This window comes from Numenius arquata, chromosome 2, assembly GCF_964106895.1.
Source record: "Numenius arquata chromosome 2, bNumArq3.hap1.1, whole genome shotgun sequence".
Classification (NCBI taxonomy): domain Eukaryota; kingdom Metazoa; phylum Chordata; class Aves; order Charadriiformes; family Scolopacidae; genus Numenius; species Numenius arquata.
Genome location: NC_133577.1, coordinates 96,388,419 through 96,414,266, shown reverse-complemented (window position 1 = coordinate 96,414,266; position 25,848 = coordinate 96,388,419). Strand labels below are relative to the sequence as shown.

Here is a 25,848-nt window from a genome sequence, read left to right as displayed (position 1 = left end):
TTTCAACCTGATGCACGTGACATACATGTTGTGGAGTTGTTTCACAATTTGAAGCTGTGCAGACTATTTACCGGTTTTTATGTTTACTGGAGATTTTTCTCAGCAGTCACAGACTGAAAAGTAATACAACAAAAATCGTGTTTTCTAAAAATTCTGAACCACAGAATATTCCCCTTCCTGTGGAATTCTGGAAAGGAATTCCAGAAGCTACAGATTTCACTTCTGCTTTAGCTCTGCTTACTGAAAGCATGATAAAAAATGTTTTTGCTCTGAGACCATACATTTTTATTTATTATAGGTATGCTTATTTCTTTTCAGATATCGATGTATGACATAGCACCTAAACTACTTGGTTTTTTTCTCTTACAGGCTGCCGAATCAGGAATAATAAAAGTGAAAACAATAGCTGCACGGAACACTGATATTTTGGCAGGTAATTATTTGCAATGCAATGAGAAAAATAAACGTGGGTTACAGATCAAAATGTTAAGAAGATATCTTGGATACGTGTAATAATCCTACATGTCTTTTAGTGCGTGCTATATCAGTGATGCTTTACTTTTTGCTACCTAGCAAAAAATCCAGTAGCACAAGAATTTTGTAATGCTACTTCTGTTTGTTTCTTGGTAGTGCCATACTGATGCTGAGGAAGGTCTCAATTTTCACTTGTGGCTCTACAAAAGTAACGGCCCACTTAGAAAAATAGGATGAAATGCTTAGGCTCCAAGTTATCAATATCTTATTCAATGTCTACATTCACCACAGCTGTTGTTGAGTGCTCTGTGTGGAGTTCAGCAGTGGGTTCCTCATCCATGTGTTTAGTAGTCTAGCCTTTGGAGGCTTGTACCTGGCAGGCAAAATTCCATCTTAATTTGAGACAAGGTCATTCAATTTAAGATGTACCGTTGCCTTGAGGGACAGGAGATATTTTGTGCGTTGCAGTTTTGTAAGTGCTTAAAACAGTATCTCTGACTTTCTTCAGCTTTATTAAATAGCATGTATATTGATGGCTTCTTGCCAATTGCTGGTAAAGCCTTTGGCCAGATTTGAATGTCCCTGCATTAATATTTGAGTGTCTACTCCAACTGTAGTCAAAATCCTTAAAATGCTAAATTATTGGAAAGGTCCAAATGAAAAAGACGTGTAACTGTTTCTTGGTTTGAGGTATGTAAATCAGATATTGGCAAGGAGGCACTTTCTAGAATTATTTGAAGTAGCAGTCCCGCCCCGCCATATTTCACTTTAATGCCTCTTTTTTATTTGTTTATTTTCTTTGTTTTTACTGCTGTCATGAATGCTGACATAAGTGGGAAAACTATGCCAGGTAATGTCAGCTATGCATCAAAATACACCAATGAACAAGAGAAATCTTTAGTTAGCCATTTGGGAAGCTGTCAACGTTCTTTGGCATATTACTGTGTAAAGAACCTTATATTTTAGAAAGCTAATTTGTAGTCCTGCAAAATTCTTTGTTTTTTAATCTTAATTTCAAAGCAAAGAGATGTGAAAGATCTTTGATTTTGAGCATGGATGCACAGTCTTTACTTTTATCTTTTTGAGGGAACACTTTCTGGTAGTTGGTCCAATTTTGTAGGTACTTTTCCTTTGGAGGGTTTAAGCTAGAATGTAGTTAGTATTTATTTCATTCATCAAAAAAACACACAGATTTGTTGTTATGATGTTTGTAAGACCAGCAGGTCCTAAAAGTTATTTTCATTAGTTAATTTTTGCTAATAGGATAATAACTTTTTTCCTGGTAAGAAACTGCGGAACAGAGGGGAATGTATACTTTGCCTGCACATTATCTTAACGTTCCACAGTTTAAACATAATGCCATTAAACAATCCCATATCTTAATGGACTCTTGTGTTTTCTGAGGTATCACTTGTAACCTAATCTTGTAGATCAGTTAACGTCAAGATCTCAGTTGTCTCCTACCTGCTATTTAAAAGTTTTTTGGAGGAAGGTAGTATGTAAGCTTTAGTAATAATAAAGCTACAAAAGACTACTGTAATTCTGAAATCTAATGAAATAGATCCTTTTTGAGTGCTAGATGATCTACTAATGTTCTAATAGATGATTAGATCTGCTAGACATTCTAGTAATCCAAATATTTTGATCAGGATATTATTTTTCTTTATATTTTGGTGTAAACTGTCTTTTCACTCAAATAGATGAGAACAACAGATTGTTTTGAATAAACTGACCTGATGCTTTCTTTTGAAGCATTACACTGTGTAAGATATAATTATTAAGAAAATAGATGTAATCTTAAAATAACGAATACAGAGGTATTATTATGTCTGGTGAGATGTGCTTAACTTGCCAGAACACTAAGGTCATTGATCTAACTTCTCTGTTTCTCTTGGAAAAGTTAAATTGAGCAGTTTCACAGTCTTCATTCTTAGAAGTCTGTATATGCTTTATAATTTATTTATGAGAATTGAATCATTCCAAAAGAGAAGTCAACTTGTGCTTTATATCATGAGGTAAATGTGAGAAATTATTTCCACGTGGCTCTGAGATGTGCAATTCGTATTTCTGTTTTAGACATTGTTTTAAAAAATTAGAGTAATAGCCTTGCTGATGGAATGGAGCAAGTTTTACTTTCTCAAAACTTCTTTTTTTGATATGATTCATTATGATAGTTTTTTTTTTTAATCTTACGTAATTTTGATAGCAAAATGGAAGCAGACTTGGATATAAGAAAAATTTCATGTATTTTAAGACTGACTATAATGTAATGATTGGTACCAAACCAGATCTGTGAAACATTAATTTTTAAGTTTCATAAAGTAAAAATCCTTGCATACATCCTGTTGCAAGATTGTTTTCAATAGTTTCTAGGAAGAATACTGTAAAAGGTTTAATTTTTTCTCTGTCTTGTTATTTATTAACTCTCATGCCATTTTTGCCATTCAGAACTTTATAATGAGTCTTATGTTAAGGATGAAATTTTTCTTTCTTCTTGCTGGTTAGAATTTAGTGGCAATTCAGAAATTTATGAGTGAAGAAGCATTTGTGCCCATGTTAGAGTGAGCTCTGTAGGCTCGATCAACCATGTGTTGTAGGTGTTCATAGGCTATAAAGGCCATTTAAACATCTAGCTCACATGTAGACACTGACAATTAGATGCCTAAATTACATTAGAATCATGGGGTGCTTCGTAAGAGAATGGTACTGGTGGATATGCTTTTACTGTGTATTTTAAAAGCAGCTTTATTTGCTTTGTAGTTCAGTTAAAAAACAACTTCAGTGCCTCAGTTTAAAAGTATCACTGAAATATATTTTTGTAGCTTTTATTTTGATGTTTGTTTCATTTTTTTTTTCCAAATCAGTTGTAGTCATACTTAATAACTCTTGAGATCCAAATTTCAAATTGCTCAACAGAAAAAATAAAATTGATCATGTTTGCATTTTTATGCGATAATGTATCTTTTGTTGTAAGATCTGTGCTCTAAAAATGTATGTGAAACTTCTTCATGAGCACATTTCTCTTATTACACATAAACTAGAAAACAGTGGATGACATCCAGTGTAAGAACGCACAATGAACTTTCAACTGTGAGGAAATTTTTATTATCTGAAATGGTGATGAGCAGCTAAAAATTTAAAAGTTTTTATGAATCACAGCTATACATACAAACAGAAAAGCACTCACTGATTTGAGTCATGCTTTCCATTCATCTTTCAGAAATATTTTCCTTTTTTTTTTTTAATTTTTTAATTTTATGAAGTTTATCTTAGATTTCTAGAATAACTTTTATGGGGAAAAACTTTTTTAAAATATCAGTGTGGAATGTTGTATTCATTGTGAAGATTTTTGTCCTTAAAAAAAAAAGTTCACGAAACTTGTTTTTTCTCCTAACAAGGCTTAATTTTCAGAAGCTGCCCTTTCTCACTGAAACACTGGTTGAGAAATTCACAGCCAGGTGTATGTAGCCAGGGTACAAACAGCCCAGTCTTTTTCTCCTCCTGTTTTGTCAGTAGCATTTTGCTATCTCCAGTAGCCTGGAGAAGAGAAGGCTCCAGGGAGACCTTATAGCAGTCTTCCAGTACCTAAAGGGGGCCTACAGAAAAGATGGAGAGGGACTCTTTATCAGAGAGTGTAGTGATAGGATGAGGGGTAATGGTTTTAAACTGAAAGAGGGGAGGTTTAGATTAGATATTAGGAAGAAATTCTTTACTGTGAGGGTGGTGAGACACTGGCACAGGTTGCCTAGAGAAGCTGTGGATGCCCCATCCCTGGAAGTGTTCAAGACCGGGTTGGATGGGGCTTTGAGCAATCTGGTCTAGTGGGAGGTGTCCCTGCCCATGGCAGGAGGGTTGGAACCAGATGATCTTTAATGTCGCTTCCAACTCTAACCATTCTATGATTCCATGATTTTATTCCCCTTCGTTCCGTGTGCTTTGATATGTTTCTTCATGGCATGCTTTGTGCTGCTTTGGAATTTGATGCTGAGATGAAGCAGAACAGAAGGAGAAGGCTACCAGCGTAAAGCTGGTCACCGCTGCAAGGCCAGAGGAAGATCTGGGGTGGGCAGAACCTTACAGCCTTGTACTAGCCAAGTGGACTCTAACTGGACATTTTGGATTTGGAAAGTCACTTGAGTGTGTAAGGGTGCTTGAAGGTGCTTGGGATTTCAGCCTTAGCCAGGGTAATTGTGGAAGTGAGCTGTGGCAGCCCAGTGCCTGTCTTCACTTGCCTTTTCCCTGTAGTGCGAGAGTAAATCCCAAATTTCCAAGACAGTCAATGGCTTTTTGTTAATAAGTACGATTAACAAATTTTGCATTGTATTCTTCTAAGTATTAAACATTGACTGCTTCCGTATCTCTTTTTGAAAGCATTGAAAGAGAACAGCTCAGAGGTAGTTCAGCCTTTTCTAATGGGTTGTGGAACAAAGGAACCAAAGATCACTCAGCTGTGTCTAGCAGCCATACAGAGGCTCATGTCCCATGAAGTTGTTTCAGAGGTAAGACCAATCTTTTATAAAAATACATAGTTATTTCAGTGTGAGAAATACAGCCCTCAAAGTGAAGGCGTATGCTTGTTTTTAGGAAGCTGTTTATATTATAATGAACATAGTCTGGAAAATATTTTACTCATACCTGGTTTTAAAAAATCGTAACCTAAAAGAAAACCTTTTTGATTGTTTAAAAAAATAAAAAAGAAAAAAGAGATGAGGAAACATTAGTAACTTCTAGAAGGAAATTAATGAAAATTCAAACTAACTCATTTAATTTGCATTCTTAAACTGCAGGAATAGAGCATGTAATGATCTTTAAATTCTTAAAGTTGCATCCACAAAATTTACTCTGTGTGATAACATTCTGTATTATCTTTTTGTTACATTTTACTTTTAAAAATAAGATAAAATGGATGCACATTTCCTGCAGCTGTAAATGTCATCATGTATTATGATACTGCATATATAGTGTGTGAAGAAGTTGGTATTTTAACACTTAAAATATACGTTCAGTTGTGCTTGCATAAAGTTAAATTACACTGTTCTTTCTCTGATATCAATGAATTTTGACGATAAAATGTCTTTGTACTCTCTCTTCTATATTTCCAAGTACAAAATGAAGAACACACTTTAATTCGAACTGCATATTAAGAGATTTCTGATGCCAATTATTTAAAAATATTTTGGGCAGTTTGTGACAATGAAGTTGGCTTTATGTTCTCAATGTAGTCCTGTGGTATAGACAAACAGGCAAATTCAGTTACGATATACGTTTATAAGAGAGCTATTCTTCCATGTGTACACATGATATACCAGCATGTAAACATCTTAATTGTTGGCAAAAAATTATTTCTTTGTAGGCTGCAGCAGGAAACATTATTAACATGCTTTGGCAACTTATGGAAAATAGTCTTGAAGAACTTAAATTGCTCCAAACAGTTCTTGTACTTTTAACAACCAATACAGTTGTGCATGATGAAGCACTGTCCAAGGTAAGAATTCGTTATTGCCAACTATAGTACTTAAATAATCCAAGAGGGAAAAACAGGGAGAAATTCTACACATGAAGCATTTGGGAAATAATGGAAGAGGAGGGAGCTTTCTTGATTCTGTTGTGCCCCTATTGTCTTTATACCTAGATTTTGAAAACAGGATTTCTTTTAGGTTCCTTTTCAGTCTGTTTTTTAATTCCTCCACAATAATACATTTCTGACTTAATGGGAACTTTAAATAAAAACACTGGGCTAGTGGCTATCTTTCTCATCTGCCAAATTCATTGTACGTATGTTTTCAAACTGAAATCAGAGCACATAGTGCAGTGTCAACTCTCACTAATAAAGCAAATGTTAGAAGCAGCTGCCTGCCACCCAGCCTTCAGTCTCTTTCAGAAGCAGTCCAGTTATTGCTCTTTCACTCAGAACTGAAGTAACTTTATTGCATAATTTTAAACATGTACCATTTTGGATATTATGTTTCAACTGAAACAAAAAGTAAAAATTTTATCCATTTTAATCTTAAATTGCAAAATACTTCTCTTTGAAGGAGCAACATTGTTTACCCATCTGTGGACTGTGAAGTTCTGTTTAAAATAAGTTCCTCTTCTAGATTATATTTTATGATTTTTTCTCTTGAACATAAGAGATTTTTTCGTTTTTAAATAAATCATTCTAAATTGCTGTCTGTGTTACGCTCTGCCTTCAGAGTATTGGTTTAATATCAGTGTGATTTTTTTGTTTTGTTTTTTTCTGAGAGGGAGAATAGAATTGAAGAATATTTTTGAAGGTATTCTGTTCTGGTGCAAGGTTTTCCGTTTTTCTTTGCTTCTGGTTTTAATGAAATAACTTCCTAGCTGGTTAAATGTGAGAATATTAAAAACATTATTAATCTACTTAACCAAGGGAAGGCAAAACGCGAAAACAAAGCTAAGTTACAAAGATCTGCTGAAAGCAGGAACAGAATGGAAAATTAATAAAACCTAGAGATGGCTGAATAGCAACCTGCTAAGGATGAATGGTTTGTCAGTAGGTTCTTTTTTCACTTGAGTAGTCAAATTATATCAAAGGCTCTTCAGCACTACGTTGTTTCTTTTGTTCCAAGTAACGCTCATTTTTCAAATGAGGTGCTATGTTCTTGGGCAGAACCATGATTTTTGAAGAAAATGGAAATAGTTTAGAAAGCGGGATTGCCAGTTGTTAGCTGGGTAGCAGATGTTCTTTAACAACCTTCAATGTTGTTGTTTTATCAAGTTTGAGTCTAGGCTCTAGAAGGAGACAGTTGCTGTTTAAGTCCACTATACCTTTCCCTTCTGCATATCATATATATGCTTCTTATCACTTCCCTCATTTATTCTTCTTCCTCTGCCTCTGTATGCCCTCCCTGTCTCTGTCTTCCCTACTTATTCTTAGGTTCTTGGTATCTACATCCTATTTCACTTAGATTTTTTCATGTGTGTTTTCCAAACACATTTTCCATCGTCCTTTATTTGTTCATCTCTCTAATGTCTAGAAACTTTCTCCTTTTGGATACCAACCACAAGAGCATGTGGGCACAGTAGTGTCAAATAAGTAGGGAAGGTCTTTCCCAGCACATCTTTCTCTTGTCTTGTGTCCTCATCGAGCAGCATGCTCACGTAATAGGATTACTGGAGAATCTAATTGCACGTTAAGATCTAGTACATTTAGAAATGTGTAGTCAAATTTGGGCAGGCTCTGACAGGGGTAAGAAGAACATTCCTGACAGAACAATATCCTGTAAAATTTCTTGATGTTGTCCAAGGCCTGAAATTAGTAGAGTTTCTCAGTTAACCAAATATAATCATTGTTTGGCATGGGTAAAATGCTGCAATGGTTTGTTTGGTTTTTTTTACCCCCAAGATTCTTTTGAGAAATATCTGAAAGTTGTTTTTTCCCCATATTGAGCAGTTCTTAGAAAAAAAAACATTTTGAGCCAGACATATGTTGCATATTCATGTTTCAGCTTGACTGGTGTAAATTAAGAAAATTACTGGTAAACCATCTTGAAAATCCCTTTAATATGGGCACTGCTGTTAACTTACTAACCTACAGAATCATGTAGTATCTTCTGAAAGTCCAGAGGTATATGACCACGTTGTAAAATTTCAAATTAACATGGAGATACCACCTGAGCAGAGTCCACAAATCATTTAAAAGAAAAAGAAGCAAAAGAAAATTCTGAATCTTGTATGGCTTAGAGCCTATAGCGCTATGGCCGGGTGTGGTTGAGGTTCATGCAAGTGCAAGAACGCAGAATAAGGACAAAAGAACAAGTAATACAGGTTTCACTACACATACAGATGTTAATTTTCAAAATTCATTATAAAATAAGTAAGTATTAAACTATGCGTTAGAGGTAGTATGAAATCCAGTGGGAAACAGTATTCAGGTCACTGCCAGCACAATGACACATTAAAATAAGCACCTTAGAGAGGAATAATAGTAATTGAGGCAACATAATTGTGAAAGTATTGTGATTTAATGTGGGCGAGGAATGGCATTTTAGTTTTGGAGTTGACTGACCTTTCTGTGATTAACTGTATAATCCTAATGTCCTTTGACATTAATATTCATATGTTGTTTTATGTGGTTGATTACTGTGTATTCTCTGTATGATGATTGTAGTTTTATTGTCACAATATAACGTCTTCAGTTAATACAACCTGAGATTACCTTTGGGGAGGAGTACTAAAGAGGTTTTTGGCTAGGGTAATCCATAAAACTTATTCTAATTCTTCAGATTTAAAATGATTAAACCAGTTTTTTTTCAGGCAACCTTTTGACAAACTGTAGTGGGAAGCATTCCTCGGTTGGCTGTCTTGACTCTTACCTGAAAGATGAAAATATATTATTGTAAGGTGATTTTTATTTTTTCCTTTCAGGCAATTGTACTTTGTTTTCGATTGCACTTCACAAAAGATAATATCACAAATAACACTGCAGCAGCTACGGTGCGGCAGGTAGTTACTGTTGTGTTTGAGAGAGTGGTTGCTGAAGATGAACGATACAAAGGTGGGCATACTTCTTACTCTGCTTGCTTCTAATAACCTGTTTTTTGGACACACATCAAATGTTTATCCTTTTCAGATAAAGCAGTAGTAAAAAGTCTATAAACATTATTAAAAAAAAATTAAATCACAGACATTATTAATTTTTATTGTCTTTCATATATTTCCTTGTATTCAGAGGAGATTAAATCCTTAGCCATTGTGTTAGTCCAAGTCAGTACAGCAATATATAAAACCTAGACTTTTTTCAAGCTTGAGAACTGGTCTTTGGGTTAGTATTGTGAAGGAATTTGAGGTGAGGGTGTCGTTTAAGTGAAGGTAACTTAGATTTCCGAGTGTGAAATACGTGGCAGTAGCTTGAAGAGAATATTTATTGGAAAGAAGTGCTTGGTATTGATGATCTTTGGTATTCAATCTAATGTATATTTCTGTAGACATGGTATGTAGCAGAAGAATTACCTGGCTGTTCTCCTAGAATCTTTTTGTAAGAACACTTAATGCATACTTGATTTTCAGTGGTTCCTTTGTTCACAGAAGTAGTTTTTGTTTTTACACAGATACTGTTGACCAGCCAGTTGCAGTTCAAGGAAACAGTAACAGAAGATCTGTCAGTACGCTGAAGCCATGTGCTAAAGATGCATATATGCTTTTTCAGGTAGTTGGGGAGCATATATTTATACATTTGTAGTTATATTTGGGTGCTTCTACATGTCTGTAAGAAATTTCAGACATTTGCTGTTGGCGTATTGGCTGTGTCCTTAACCAGAGCCTCATGCTTTCTTATGCGCATTTATTTTAATTGGCAATGATATACTGTATCCGAGGGGGATGATTGGAAAATGAAGACAAAATGGCCAAGGAAAATGTTTTACTATAAATCTTAAATAACAGCTAAGCATTCATGTCTGCATTAAATTCAAGATTCTTCTTTCTGTGACCCAAACATTGCTACTCTAGTTCAGTCTTGCTTCTTGTGCTTAGTCTTGTGTATTAAAGTCAAGTATATAATGAGAAGTAGTAGTTGCATTCATTACACCACTAAAAATCTTCTTGACATAGCAGGTTCAGTGGCCTGGAAGTATTTTTGAACACAATTACTACAAGGATATCAGGAAAGTTTAAAATTTATTTGAAACAAAAGTATTTTGCTTAATAATTTATGTAAAAGAAGTATTTGAGGAAAAAATATGTTGAAATTGGAAAATTACTGATTACAAAAGAGGGAGAGAGTGTAGATTTTTTTGTAGTCTCAGAAAAATTATGCCGATAGAGGACTGTGCAGAGAATGTAAGTGTTACTGTGTTTCTTTTTAAGGATCTTTGTCAGTTAGTTAATGCAGATGCTCCCTACTGGCTCGTGGGTATGACAGAAATGACCCGGACGTTTGGCCTTGAACTTCTTGAGTCAGTCCTGAATGACTTTCCACAAGTGTTTTTACAAGTGAGTAGTTCTTGGAGGGAAAATAGGAAGACTTTTGTTCACGGGAGTAGTAAAATTTACACTTCGTTAACTCCTCTTTGCTTTAATGTATTACTTTTGAAAAGGACTTGTAGCTTTTACATGTTGGGTTTTTATGACAGAAAAGTACTGTGTGCTTTTTGTCCATTTTTTTCTATTCCCATATACTTTATTTGTGTTTGTGCATTTTGTAGAGCATGCTGTACTCTTTCTCTTTTTGTTTTCCCATTTATGTCTCCTCCAAAGATGCATTTTCTTACCTTGCATGTTTTATGACAGCTCTGTAACTTAGTTTGTGGCATTGTTATTTCTATGAAAACATTAACCTCACCTCATTTGCAAAGCAGCAAGAATCATGACTATGAATTAGGAGAATGTACTGCATATAAACACACCATGATCCTACAGTAATATGTTTTAGCAGACAGTAGCTAAATAAAAAAATTAAATATATAATAAATGATGTATTAGCAGTCTATTTCAATTTGCAAAATAAAAGAGTGGTGCATGGCATTAACATGACCATGTCATTTCATCATGCTTTTTTGGTAGCTTTACAATGGTGTCTGCCGTTTTTCCTTTTCATTTTCCGAGCCTGTAATTTATAAAAAGATTTACATGACTTCAGAGTGCTTGATCATAACAGCAAATATAAATAAGATGCATCATCAGAGCTACTGGCAGCATTTAAAGAATATCTGCTTATAATCTGTTCTCTTTTTCAGCATCAGGAATTCAGTTTTCTTCTCAAAGAAAGGGTATGCCCTCTTGTTATAAAGCTCTTCTCCCCAAATATCAAATTCAGGCAAGGTTCCAGCACATCATCTTCCCCAGCACCAGTGGAAAAACCATACTTTCCCATCTGTATGCGTTTGTTGAGAGTAGTTTCTGTTTTGATTAAGCAGTTCTACAGTTTGCTGGTAAGAAGATGTTCAAGTTTTCTTTATGCAATTGTGTTTTTCTATGTATATGCCAGTACTGTGATCAGTGATAGTATTAATTAGTTCTTGGGAACTGTTGATATATATACTGGGGGGAGAAAAGTCTAAATATTCTTTTCCTCATATGTGTATTTGGGTTTACATGTATTCTACATGTATTCTATGATTTTATTAAACATGGGCTGGTATAAATTCTCAGAGTAGATTAGTTGTTTTCTTTTCTATACTTAACTGCCTTTCAGTTAAGGTTTTGGGAACCTTTTGATCTTCTTATGTTGTTTACTTGGCTTTAGGTAATGTTGATTGCTGTGCCTTGTTAATAACTGCTAAGAGGCTTTTTGACTTGTGTTGCTAGAGCTGTTGACAGAATGTGCATAAAAGCATATGTTCAGCTGTTCTTACCTCACGAATTTTACATGTTTGCTAAAAAAGACTTTTTTTCCATTTCATTGTTTTACTGTAGCACATGTAAGAACTTAAATTCCTCACAGACATTGCATTAAACTCCTTCAATACAATTGCATATGTGGTGCCAGCTGGGCAAAAATACTACTATTATTAGAGTATGTTTTTAATATAATTTTGAGTAAACGCTTGTTGAAGGAATCTTTTAGATCCTGTGCAAAACCTGCTGGGATAGGACTCCTAAGATGAAGCAGAAGTTTTTTGGAGAAAATATTTTGTAGGAGGCTTTTTCTTGTAGTGTAATGGCTATAAACTATATCTTTTAGGTAACAGAATGTGAAATCTTTCTATCATTGCTGGTTAAGTTTCTGGATGCAGACAAACCACAGTGGCTAAGAGCTGTTGCAGTAGAATCTATTCACAGGCTTTGTGTGCAGCCTCAGCTATTAAGGTATTAAATATATTGAATTTCACTTTTACATAAAATTTAAGAAATCTTTTTATTTTTCTCTGGTGGAAAATGCTTCCTAAAACATTGTAAATATAGATTCATAGATTGGTCCAGGCCGGAAGGGACCTCCAAAGGTCATCTGGTCCGACCTCCCCGCAGTCAGCAGGGACACCCCCAACTAGACCAGGTTGCCCAGGGCCTCGTCGAGCTTCACCTTGAATATCTCAAGGGAAGGGGCCTCAACCACCTCCCTGGGCAACCTGTTATATGTAGAATATATATGTATACCTGTTAATATGTAGAAACTTAATTGCAATAAACTCTTCAAGATAATTTTTACAAAGCATTAGGCAATGCTTATTATCCAGGAGGGGCTGAATTATAGTTATTTGAGTATTCCAAAGCCTCGCTGTCTTACCAGTGCCAAAGGAGCATTTACCTAAAACTAAATATTATTATTTACCTAAATATTTGTGGTTAAAATGTGCTTTTAGTCTACAGTTGGGAGGGGAGGGGAGAGATGTTGCTGTTAAATATGCTTTTAGTCCCTAATGTTTCACATACTTACTATATTTTATATACTGTTTTCCAGATCTTTTTGTCAATCATATGATATGAAGCAACATTCCACTAAAGTTTTCCGTGATATTGTGAATGCACTGGGGTCCTTCATCCAGTCACTATTTCTTGTACCAAGCACAGGGAATGCATCGGTGACACCTAACCAAACTGGTAAAACCTTGTCCTTATCCTCATTTTAATTTTCCAGCATTTTCTTGTAATAATAAATTCTGATTTGATTCAGTATATGTATTTGGCTTGGTACTGATCTGTACTTCCACATTCATTGAGGTGAAGAGCTAGTTTGAGACAAACTAGTGTTTTCAGGTGATTTTATTTACCTGTACTGTGGGGAAGATGTAGCCTCCAGTCAGCAGAGCGGTGCTCCTGCATTTGTATCTGCTTCTACAGCGACCAAGCTTCTTGGTTCACAACTATTGTGAGGGAAATTCTGAGGGAACTATTCCTATTTTTTGGTTATAACAAATTTGTCTGATTTCTGTCTCCTTGTGCGGGGATGTCATTTATGGCAGTGTGCAATTGAAGCAGTAAGACAGTGTGTGTTTGCTTCCTCCTGGAAGGTAACAGCTAATTCTTCTGGATGTTCAGGGACAAAACTGGACTGAGGAAACCAAGAGGTAGAAAGGTAGATCTGTGGTTTACAGATGATCTTTGCTTTTTCTGTAAGCTGAAAACAGTCACTTACTGAAACTAAACTTGATTGTCTTTGTTGCAGCCAGGGTTTTGGCATTTCATTAGGTACATTTTTATTTCTATAAGAAGAAATGCTCATCCTGTTAATGCCTTTTTAGGTGTTTATGTCTGAGTTAAGGCACTCTGCTTCTTCCCGTGATTGTTGAAGCAGAGGCCTCAGCAACAACCAACATATAAATAAGGGTTCCTTTTGACATTGCAAGAGATAAACAAATAATCAAAGTATAATTATTATCAATCATATCTACTACTAAATTAATGAACATTAAAAAGTCTGGTTTTAGACTCGTGCCTTCCACGGTTCACTCATGAAGTCTGAATTCCAAGTTGGTGTTAGCATTGACTGCATGAAACAGCTGTTGTTCAATAGGTGTCTGTACAGAAGCTGATAGAACACTTATATTAGTATTATTACTGTGTTAGTTTAATACGCTTCAGGTAAATCAGAAAAGCACCTTTGATGGTGTAACCAGCACATATGAGAAGCCATTCTAAAATACTTATTCTCCTGAAAACTTAAATTTTGCCTTCATGTGAAACACCACTGCAGTAGGGCTGTACCCTTAGTGCTGTTGCTCTTTCTCTGGCTTATTGTTCCAGTTCGTTTTCTCCTTTAACTTTTCACCACTTCTTTCTGCCTGAGTTTTTCTCACGTCTCTTTTGCATTCATTTTGCTTTCTGCCTCTTTTCCTCCTATGGCCATGTCTAACACACAAAGAGCAGATCAATGCAGCCTAATTTTCAAACTGAGTCTTCTGATTATATTAATGGTCCTGTCGTAGCAGGTTGTCTTACATACATGTAGGTGGATTTTGAGCCTCAGTTTTGCAACAAGGTACCTGATTCATAAGAGAAGTTGAAAGCTGCATCTACCTAAGTTCTGTGCCACTTTTATTATACTGGTGTAATATAAGCCTTTTTACCACTTTAAGGAGTTACGTTGATACAAAAATAATTGTATATGTGGATGAGTGGGATCGCAGAAAATGACACCAGTGTAACTGTGTTTGTGTTAGCCGCAGTGTTTGATTAACCATTTCTGTTCAGCAGTATGATTTTGTTTTTTCAATCTGTTAAGCCTTACTGTGTTAAAGTGCCTACAAAGGCTTCTGTCTGTATTCATACTGCCTAAATTAGTAGTTTAGTGTCTCTATGTATTAAAAGCAAGCACACCAAGATGGCAGTTGTTACACTGGTGTATTAGGTGCTCTGAGGCACCATCCTGAGGACTCGGCCTTTCTCTCCCCATTGTCTGTACAGAGTCTGAACTTGTGGTACCTACTCCTAGTAAGTATAGACCTCCTCCTATATGTAGGAAGTGTGTATGTACAGAATTCCTTGTTCTTTTATCTGCTTTTTTTGGCTTCTTAAATTGGGACCAAAATTTGTGCCCTTCTAGCTTTTGGTTGGCACACTGTCAGCTCTTCCCCGACATGGTTTGTTTTCTTCTATCTTGGCATGGAACAGAGTCAAACATTGCATATCTCTTGGAGTTTCTTCTTGTGGCTTTTCTGTTTGTGAAATCCTGAAAGTTTGTGATGATCTTTGTTCTTGGAATGATTAATCTCTCTTTCCTATTACTGAGTTCTAGATGCAACTATTTAAATAATCCTTAACTTTTAAATATCTGTCTGACTTTTCATTAAAATGTTTGTTGTTTTATCGAGACTGTGTAAGTTTAGTTCGTTCACAGAATGTTATGAATGCTGCTATACCTTTCACAGAAGCATATTTATTCTGACTGCAAATGAGGCAGTTGGCATGAATCAACTGTGCCTTTTAAACTAATTACTTGCACATAAGATCATGTTTTAGACAGCAGAGGGAGCTCAAAAATAGTTTTTTGTGGTGTTGGTTTTTTACTATCGAGCAGGGCATCTCAGATTAATCCATGAATCTCAACTTAAAAATTAAACATAGAAGAAGGATGTTTGCTGATTGCTAAAATTAGATTGGTTAATTTTATCACTTTGTTTTTCTGCACAGGAAGCAATGCATCGGGGAATACTGGCTCAGCACAGACTAACCCGGGAGTGCTTGGAATGGGAGGAGGTGCAACTGTATTACCTGCCTTTGAGTACAGAGGCACTTGGATACCTATCCTGAATGTAACAGTACAAGGCAGCGCTAAAGCTACCTAGTAAGTACCTCTGTCTTTTTGAAAATGCATATAACAAATATTTTTATTTCCAACTTGATGGTTTAAGGACTTCTTTATTAGTGAATATTGAGGTCTTCATTTCACTAGCATTAAGGTGTACTATGTTTTTTCTTTTTGTCAGTGCCATGAGCTGTTCTGATTTTTTGCTATTTTGTCTGAATGCTCTGAATTCTGCTCCAAATGTCCCCTATGGCTTTAGCATCTGTTGGATTTTTATTTTTTTTTCTACCATACTGTTGCTGTATTAACTCCTCACTTTTAAGCCTCACTACAGTATATAACAATTTTAAAATATATTTTATTAGGTTATGTAATGGCAAACATTAGCAGCATTAAGTGAATGGGACAGCAGTGGGAGCGAAAACTAGCTTTCTTACACTAGCTTTACTGCATTTACATTTTTTATTGAACAGGATATAGTAGATATTTGCCAGGTTGTCATTCGAAACAATATATTGATCTATATACGAAGGTTAGACTGTGAATCTTTCTGAGAATGACCAATTATTTTCATCATGACTCTGTACAATGGAGATCACGTTCTCAGTTTCAAGCTGTGAATACTATGATACTTTCAAAATAGTGGAAGTTTTTTCATGTCAGTCTTGACCATTGAGGGTCAGTCTCTTCCAATTTGGAAGTTATTTGTACAGCCCATGAAACTTCGGCGTACTCAGTGATACTCAGTGAAGTCAGCAAATAAGCCTGTATTTCAATACTTTTAAAAGTAGAAACTTCTTTATCTGCCTTTGAGACACAGGAAAAATTAATCCTCAGATTTCAATAGTTTAACATGTATGTGTTGACTTGACTTTTTGTTCCAGCAGTGGCCATTAGTGTTATTTTAGGTTACCTCACTGAAATGCAAATTTTTAACAAAAGCGTATGAAAGCTACTTCATGCTTTGGCCACCTACTACAGACTTCTGCTTTTCTTCCTTTTCTTATTTCTTACTTTCTATTCTTAACTGGTTCAAGAACATTGCAGCCACCATCACAGTCTCTCTGTGCTGCTCTGAACTTGCTTGTGTTTTACCTTTGGATCCCTGTAGTGACTCCATGATTTCCTCTGAGTAGTTTTTGCATTCTTTTTTATTTTTGTATAAGGTTACACAATTGTTACTAGCATGTCAGCAGTTTTTCTCCTATCTTGTACTTCTATCTGTAGTCCCTGTATGTAAGGAGATGACTAACTGTAACTGTGGATTTGGGTTACGTTCTAGCATTGGTTCTCTCCTGCTGCTGTGATGTGGTTTAACCCCAGCTGGCAGCTAGGACCACACAGCTGCTCACTGTTTGGACTGGGGAGAGAATCAGAAGAGTAAAAGTGGAAAAAAACCTCGTGGGTTGAGATAAAGTCAGTTTAATAGGTAGAGCAAAAGGGGTACACGCAACCAAAGCAAAACAAGGAATTCACTCACTGCTTCCCACTGACAGGCAGGTGTTCAGCCATCTCCAGGAAAGCAGGGCTCCATCATGCCTAATGGTTACTTGTAAAGACAAATGCCATAACTCTGAACGTCCGTCCTCCTTCCCCCCTCCTTCTTTTTCCCCAGCTTTATATACAGAGGATGATGTCAGATGGTATGGAATAGCCCTTTGGTCAACTGGGGTCAGCTGTGTGTCCTCCCAACTTCTTGTGCCCTTCCCTGCCCCCAGACTGCTCGCTGGTGGGACGGTATGAGGAGCAGAAAAGGCCTTGGCTGCTGAGGAACAACCAAAACCACCAGTGCGCTATTGCACTATTCCCATCCCATATCTAAAACATAGTACTATACCAGCTGCCAGTAAGAAAGTTAATCTGTCCCAACTGAAACCAATGAACTCTACCTCACAGGTACATTCACAGAATCATAGAATTGTTTAGGTTGGGAAAGACCTTTAAGATCATCAAGTCCAACTGTTAACCTAACACTGCCAAGTCCACCATGTTCCTAAGTGCTACATCTACACATCTTTTAAAATACCTCCAGGGATGGTGACTCAACCACTTCCCAGGGCATCCTGTTCCAACGCTTGATAACCCGTTCAGTCAAAAAATTTCCTAATATCCAAACTAAGCCTTCCCTGGCACAACTTAAGGCTGTTTCGTCTTGTCCTATTGCTTGTTACTTGGGAGAAGAGACCAGCCCCCACTTCACTAAAACCTCCTTTCAGGTATTTGTAGAGAGTGATATGGTCTTCCCTCAGCCTCCTTTTCTCCAGGCTAAACAACCCCAGCTCCCTCAGCTGCTCCTCATAAGACTTGTGCTCTAGACCCTTCACCAGCTTTGTTGCCCTTCTCTGGACACACTCTAGCACCTCAATGTCTTTCTTGTAGTGAGGGGCCCAAAACTGAACACAGTATTTGAGGTGGGGCCTCACCAGTGCCGAGTACAGGGAGATGATCACTTCCCTAGTCCTGCTGGCCACACTATTTCTGAGACAAGTCAGGTTGCTGTTGGCGTTCTTGGCCACCTGGGCACACTGCTGGCTCATATTCAGTCGACAGTCAACCAACACCCCCGGGTGCTTTTCTGCCAGGCAACTCTCCAGCCACTCTTCCCCAGGCCTGTAGCGCTGCATGGGGTTGTTGTGACGCAAGTGCAGGACCCAGCACTTGGCCTTGTAGAACCTCATACAGTTGGCCTCGGCCTATTGATCCAGCCTGTCCAGATCCCTTTGTAGAGCCTTCCCTCCCTCAAGGAGATCAACACTCCCACCCAATTTGGTGTCATCTGCAAACTTGCTGAGGTTACTCTGTCCCCTCATCCAGATCATTGATAAAGATACTAAAGAGAACAGGCCCCAGTAATGAGCCCTGGGGAACACTACCACATTGTAACTATGAATCCTGTTAATAATTTTAATTAGAGCCATATATATGTACAAACTTATTTGTAGATGGAGGGTGAAATGTTAACTGTTTGATTGACCTATACTGCCCATGCCCCCAGATATCTAAGGCAGCTATCTTCAGGAAATTAGAGGTAATAGCTGAAGTGTTACATGCTCGAGAGAAGGAAAATCCTTTGTGCATAAAAGAGTGGTGACACTACAATATTAAAATTTCTTTGGTATATTGTAGCTGGAATGCCTAGCCTTTTTAAGAGTAGTTTGTAGAGCAAATGATGAAATAGTGGTTGTTGGATTAGCAGGTAGTTTTTTTAACAGACCATCTCTCCTTGTATAGACACTGCTGCTGTGGCAGCTACAATCTGTTTCCTATTGAATTTGTAACTCAGCAGTTCTTCATGTGCTTTTAAGGTAAAATATGAAGAAAAGCTGCAGTTCCAGCATAGTGATGTTTTAATTGCATGGTTTTCAGCAGTGAATCATGTAGACGTTTCCTTTTTGTACAAATAACTTCCATTGTTTACCTCTGCATGTCGGTGATGAATATTTGGTCATATGTTATCTAGCTATGACAGACTTTTCCGGTCATATGGACCCAAAGATAATGATAATGGAACGTCTGACTTGTTCTCAATTTGCTATAACTGTATTCACACTGTCATGACTTTCTGACCCGTTTCCTCTGTTATTCCTATGTACTTGTGTTCTTCTGAATAGGTTCTGTTGCAGTGGCTTTAAGTAAAATAAAATACAAGTAGAGTAATTCATTTAGTGATGCTTGCTTATATGTGTTAATTATTTAAAGTGTTTATTTGCAGATCTAAATACTGTATTTGGAGTTTGTACCCTTTCATTTACTGTTTTATTTAGTGACTTGTTTACTCTTTTAGCTAATGACTTAATCAAGAGTTTTTTTTTCTTGAGTTGCTATAATTCTTGAAGGGTGGTATTTGGGGCCTGTTTGTACTTAACATTCATTTGGAATCTTGTTTTTTATGATTGTTTTTAATCATGGTGGTACTGGTTTAATCATGGTTACACACTTAACTTGTTATGCTTTCAATTTTTTAGTTTGGAAATGCTGGACAAAGTGGAGCCACCTACGATTCCTGAAGGCTATGCCATGTCAGTGGCATTTCACTGTTTACTGGATCTTGTCCGTGGAATCACTACCATGATTGAAGGAGAGCTGGGAGAGGCAGAAACAGTCAGTCAAACCGCAATAGAGACAACTTCGTTACCAGCACAGTCTTCAGAGCAGCAAGACTTGCAGTCTGTATCTGACCAATCAGAGAAAGAACTAGGTATTTGAAAATGCAAATGCTATATAAAAACAGCAGTTTCGCATAAAGTAAGATTAAAATAGTTCATGCTTTGTTGCTTGAGTTTATTGTTTCTAAATCATACATAAAAACTTTCAATGAAGTGGGTTTGAGGGTTTTTTTTTTTGTAGTGGAATAGCAATATTTGACTTGAGGTGCTGCTTCTGTCCTGTAGCACCTTAGCCGTAGACTCCTTATCGTCTATTAATACTGTTTTACATGTACGTATGTGGGTTGTGAGGGAGAGATACAGGCATTCTGTTGTCTGCAACTACTGTTCCTCCTTCCTGTGTCCTTAATTCTGCTTAACACTGAGATGCAAGGTCACAAGACACAACCTGACTGAGAGAAATGTGGCAGTTACATTTTTCTTTTAATGTGGTCGTATTTCTAGTAACAAATTAAAAAGAGGAATGTTTAATGGAGAGATTTTAAATAAGATTGAAGTATCTAGGGCACAACTTCTTTAAAAGCTAATATGAACCGAGGCTTGTATTTGTGCGACATATGAGGAGCCTGTACATGTACGTACAGAAAGATTTGTGTTTGAAGAGTGATTTTTGGCTTTTGTGTGAGGTTTGTGCCGGGGCATCAGCCCCGCAGGAGGGAGAGGGAAAGGGGTTTGTCCCCAGCCCTGCCCGCGGCCGGGGAGGCAGGTAGAGCTCTCCATGGTGCTGCAGGCAGCACTGCCTCAACCCAGGGCCTTGGTGTGGCCCATTATAGGTCTCTTAGACCTATATATTTTTTTCTCCTATTAAATTAAATTAATGAAAAAACATGGAGAATTATAAATACCAGGGGAGAGTATTTTTCCTTCACTGCAAAATTTCAGTGAGTTTCCCATCTCATATTTATGCACTTCTGAATGTTTTTGTTTTTTTTTTTTTTTACAAAGATTAAAAATAGTTATATATATATATTTGTAATATTTTTTGGTGTAATTTAGAATAAGCATTGCTTTTGTGACTTTACTTTGTCAATGTCACTTTAAATGCTACTGTTCAAATGGTACTGGTGTGAGTGTGTTTGTGTATACACATATATGTGTCAATGCAATCATGCATTATTAATTAATGAAAAATTTGTTAATTAAAATCTTGTGTTTCTGCTATAAAAAAGTATATGTATTTCTTTCAAGTTAGCAGAGCTGTCTGGGAAGAAATGGTGAATGCTTGTTGGTGTGGTCTTCTGGCTGCTTTGTCCCTCCTACTTGATGCAAGGTATTTGGTCTTTCATTTCTCTCGATTTTTCAAGGATGACATTCCCAGCTATATTTTGAACTGACTTCTGGTACGGGTCAAGTTGACTGTTGTATGAGAGCGTGCTGTTCATGGTACCTGAGCAGACAGGTTTGTGGGTTAGTGATGGCTAGACTGAGTGAGGATCTGTTAAGAGTAAATGACACAGAAGTCTCCAGAAGTCTAGCATCAACTTTTAATGTATTTCAATACAGAACAATTAATTACATTTTCAAAGGCTTGCATTTAAACTATTTGAATTATTTTTATTCCTTTTTACTTTGACTGAATGTTTTAACACATTTCAGTGATTCTACCCATGGCCTGATTACTGTTGATAAGAGACTAAATAATGTCTCAGTACTTGTTAGTACTATGCAGTCTTTGAAGTGGAAAAGCTGTTTACTAGTTAATAACATTTGTCTCTTTGAAAGAGTCTTTTGTTATCAAACACCATGTTCTGAAATTCATGTTAAATACCTCCTCATAGTCTCCTTTGCCAAGTCATTCAGAACTAAAGACCAATTTTATAGGAAATGGTTTTGAAGAATTTTGTTGATTGGTTATGCTTGCTCTTCAGTATTTATAGTGTTCACGGGTTTGAAGTATATGTTCTCATTGCTTTGAGTTTTGGTTAGCTGCCTGCTTCTGTACCGTGGATTAATTCTTACTGAATGATGTGTACTCTTTCAGCACCGATGAAGCTGCCACTGAAAATATTCTAAAAGCAGAACTGACCATGGCTGCACTTTGTGGACGACTGGGTCTTGTAACATCAAGAGATGCTTTTATCACTGCCATTTGCAAAGGATCCTTGCCTCCTCACTATGCCCTTACTGTATTAAACAGCACAACTGCAGCTCTTTCCAGCAAATGTAAGTATACAGGTTTTCCTTAAGTGTGTTTCCGTGTATCGTCCTCTAAACCCAATTTTTTTTCAGGATGCAATTGCGAAGATATGCAACTGTAATATTTGGTTATACTAAATTATGTTAGAATCCTTAGACAGGATCTAGACTGCTTGCTTTCCAGGACTGTTTAGTCTTGCAGCATCTGCTGGATATCATTCCAGACAACCTAAAACTTCCTGAATGCTTAGCATATGTCAGAAGTTCATATTCTAAGGAGACCTGTCTATCATCCTAAAAATCTGTTATGATATGGGACTAAGGCATTCAAATTCTGAAAAGGTCTCTGGGCAAATAGGATACTTAAGAGTTGGCTTAGAACATCCTGCATTTGTGGTGTACTACAGTCTTTTCTACAGTTGTCTAGTGATGGTAGTACTGCGTAAATGGAGGATCTCAAGTTCTGGTCTCTGTTCAGCTTACAAGAAGTTGAATCAATGTTTCCTGAGAGACTGTTGTAAGTCATGGGATACTCCAGTTGAGGACGTACTCTTTCTAATTTTGAAAATGAATTACTACATACTGAGAAATGCAACTACCTGAAGAGCATGGAGATGGACCTAACATTAGACCTCGTACTGTAAAACAAAAATACCTTAGTCTGGGAGCAAGGACCAGCACCTTTACTTCAGCCTGGAAGCTAAGTGTATTACTAGATCATAACTCTGTGAAGCAGTATGTGTGGCTGAGCTACACGGATCTCTATGGAAATGAAGCAGTGAACTTAAGTTATTTTTTTATAGGTTACTCTTCTTTTTACAGATGAGTCATAAAATGGGTGTCCTGATGTCCTGTATTAGGAAAACTTCATGACACAGCATTTATGACACCTTCGTTTTCTGAGTATACTAGCATAAGGGTAGCACACAGTGATACCATTTACACACAATTACCACAGATACCTGAGTTGAGACATAGTCTAATGCTTGTATCTTAGCGCAAATATTTGTGTTGACATAAAATTTATTAATGTGTTGCAAGCAATGTCTATTAGTTAGTGAGAGGAAGTAATTACTGGCTCCTTTAACTCTGTAAGGCAATGATGTAATAATCTAAATATAACCGAAGGTCTCAAAGTGAGCTACCTTAAAACGATAATATTGTGAAAAAATTCTCTGGAGTGTGTTTGCCAGAAGGTGGTTGTTACTACAAGCAAGTACTGGATTTTAAATTTAAGAGTAATTTTTTTTTTTTTTTTTAATTTTCAATTTTCCTCTAGCATATTCCATTCAGGGACAGAATGTTCAAATGATCAGTCCCTCGAGTGAGTCTCATCAGCAAGTTGTAGCAGTAGGGCAACCCTTAGCTCTTCAGCCACAGGGTACAGTAATGGTAAGTACAACTTGTAAGTGATCTCATCACACTTAACTGCTTCTTTCTGCATCTCTGCGTGTCTCAAAAATAGGCAACAGATAACCATTATTTGTAGGAGTGCTGAAATATTATCCTAAGCTTTTAATTTGGAACAGCCCTTAACAGCAAAGTTCTTTAACCGTAAAGAAGACTTATTCTTGGTTTCTGTCTGACTCTTAGCTCAGCATCCATTCCTTTCGAAAAACCCTAGGTCTCAGCTCTGTTATGTGCCTGTGTGTGAAGGTTCATTTATATGGGTTTTTTTTTAAGATAGACTCTGATTTTGTGGAGAAGATGCACTTAAAGCTGGAGTACTTGAACTTGTGTCTTTGATAATAATGTGAAACTAAGAGGAGAGAGCAGTGATCAAGTCATATTCAACACCATCAAGATAAGACTGAGAAAAGGAGAGACACTGAACTACTTCTCTAAAAAAGATACATTGCACCAGTGCAAACAAAATGTAATCTTTAAACTATGTAGTTAAAAATTGCAAGTTTACTGGAAATGCTGTTATTGTAGAATAATAAAAATTGTATGGTCGTTTGTTTGTTTGGTTTTTAGCTGACTTCAAAAAATATCCAGTGTATGAGGACATTACTCAACTTAGCTCACTGCCATGGAGCCGTTCTTGGTACATCGTGGCAACTTGTCCTGGCTACTCTTCAGGTATAATAGGAAATATTTATGCCTTGCTTTTTTTGCCATGATCTGGTTTTGAGTTTTTATGTGAGCAATAGAAGAAGCTTTGATTCTACTCATGGTGTACTTTGAATTGCCTTGAGTCAGTACTGTAGCATTTCGCTTGAATTCTGTTTGGCTGGAGGGCTGCTGGATAACTCGACTACACTGTTAGTTTCCTCTCTGTCTGAAAAGGCTTTTCTGCTGAACATGATCCTTTTGTATTTCAGCATCTTGTGTGGATTCTGGGACTGAAGCCTGGTGTTGGGGGTGCATTAAAACCTGGAAGAGCTGTAGAAGGGCCCAGCACTGTAAGCGTGATTTTTCATTTTACAGTTAATGATTATGCAGTATTTTCTGTTGCAATCTATAAGACACGTTTCTGTCTCTTTTTCAAGGTTCTGACTACAGCAGTTATGACTGATCTGCCAGTTATATCCAACATACTTTCAAGGCTTTTTGAAAGCTCACAGTAAGAAACCTTATCTTAAAATTAAAATAATGTGTGTATCTCAGACTTGGCAGTGTTTTGATAGCTGTTATTTTTCAGGTACCTTGATGATGTGTCTTTACATCACTTAATAAACGCTCTTTGCTCCTTGTCTCTGGAAGCCATGGATATGGCCTATGGAAACAATAAGGTATAAAAAGAGTTCTTTATTTTCTTTTTCGATGTTTTTGTAAAAGGGGCAAAAGACTTGTACATTTATCCTTTAATCTAACTGTTACTAATATTAAGACAGTAATACATTTGATACTCTAGAGGAAAAAATAAATTATGAACCAAAGAATGTCTTGTTTATAATGGTTCATATGGTTACTAAATTCTCTGAACATTCTCATTGTGTTTCTGCTATGTTGGTTTTTTTGTTAACTAAGGAATGTCATGTGTTCCATTAATCAGATTATGGGTGGATAAAACTTCTAAAAGCCCCTGTAATTTCAGAGGTTAGGGATTCTGAATAGCACAGTATGTTCTGTGAGGTGCTCATTTTCATTTCAATTTTCTTTTGTAATGTACTTCAGAAAAAGCCCGACAATTTAGATATTAAAAAACCCCCGATCATTCATATTTACTTGGGAAAATGGTGGTATTCATGTCAGCCTCAGTAAACAACCTTTAGCCCCGAAAGGTTAAAGACCCTGTGACTGAAGAAGATTGAGTATATATTCTTGTCATAATCTAATCCCAGAAGAGAATTTCTGAAAGTTTTTCCTTGATCTATTACACTAGAGATAACGACAACAGAAAATATGCTTTGTAATATTTGACGATGACAGCTACAGAGAATGAATTAAAATAAGCAAATTTTGTATTTAAAATCAGTTGAAAATGAGAATAAAAAATCAGCAGAAATGGGAACAGAGCATGATTCCTGCACAACAGTCACTTTGACTATATGTTGATTAAAAAAAAAAATACAAAAGAAGTTTACACAAATATATGCATATCTATTTGAATAATGGGAAATTTATCATATTCATGCAGGGCGTTTGTGAAGCTGATGGAAGCTAAAGCACAAGGGGATCCTTAAATGAAATATTCTAGATTGCTTTTTCATATATAATTTTAACTTTAAAAGTTGTGATGGGAAAAAGGCTATTTTGCTAGTAAAATGTGTTATAAAACTGATTGGAGGGAGGGCTATGTTAAAATGAGAGTTTTGAAAGGAATATCCGGGCTTGGTTATTGTCTAACTTGGAGAAAACTATGTGAAAAATGACAAAAGAAATATTCTTCATAGTATGCTGTTGCTACCCCCTTGTGGCTTCTCTTGAAGTACTGCAGATGCTGTGGAAACATCCCAGCCCTGTTACTTGAGCCAATGGGAC

The 25,848-nt window shown here is 36.5% G+C and overlaps 1 protein-coding gene across 3 annotated transcripts in view; it reads left to right on the top strand.

Moving 5' to 3' along the window:
- The window catches only part of MON2 (MON2 homolog, regulator of endosome-to-Golgi trafficking), a 77,220-nt gene that overhangs the window by 15,007 nt on the left and 36,365 nt on the right, over positions 1-25,848 (top strand). For 2 of the 3 annotated variants that reach the window (XM_074144593.1, XM_074144592.1), the window contains exons 2-19: positions 370-433; positions 4,846-4,973; positions 5,828-5,959; positions 8,863-8,992; positions 9,546-9,643; positions 10,303-10,428; positions 11,172-11,366; positions 12,119-12,243; positions 12,836-12,975; positions 15,505-15,658; positions 19,585-19,817; positions 20,974-21,055; positions 21,767-21,948; positions 23,201-23,313; positions 23,899-24,003; positions 24,246-24,326; positions 24,414-24,487; positions 24,566-24,656. In XM_074144593.1, coding sequence (XP_074000694.1) covers positions 370-433; positions 4,846-4,973; positions 5,828-5,959; positions 8,863-8,992; positions 9,546-9,643; positions 10,303-10,428; positions 11,172-11,366; positions 12,119-12,243; positions 12,836-12,975; positions 15,505-15,658; positions 19,585-19,817; positions 20,974-21,055; positions 21,767-21,948; positions 23,201-23,313; positions 23,899-24,003; positions 24,246-24,326; positions 24,414-24,487; positions 24,566-24,656 — 2,253 coding nt within the window. Of the gene's footprint in view, positions 1-369; positions 434-4,845; positions 4,974-5,827; positions 5,960-8,862; positions 8,993-9,545; positions 9,644-10,302; positions 10,429-11,171; positions 11,367-12,118; positions 12,244-12,835; positions 12,976-15,504; positions 15,659-19,584; positions 19,818-20,973; positions 21,056-21,766; positions 21,949-23,198; positions 23,314-23,898; positions 24,004-24,245; positions 24,327-24,413; positions 24,488-24,565; positions 24,657-25,848 lie in introns of all 3 variants that reach the window. The other variant, XM_074144594.1, reaches the window with a different exon arrangement.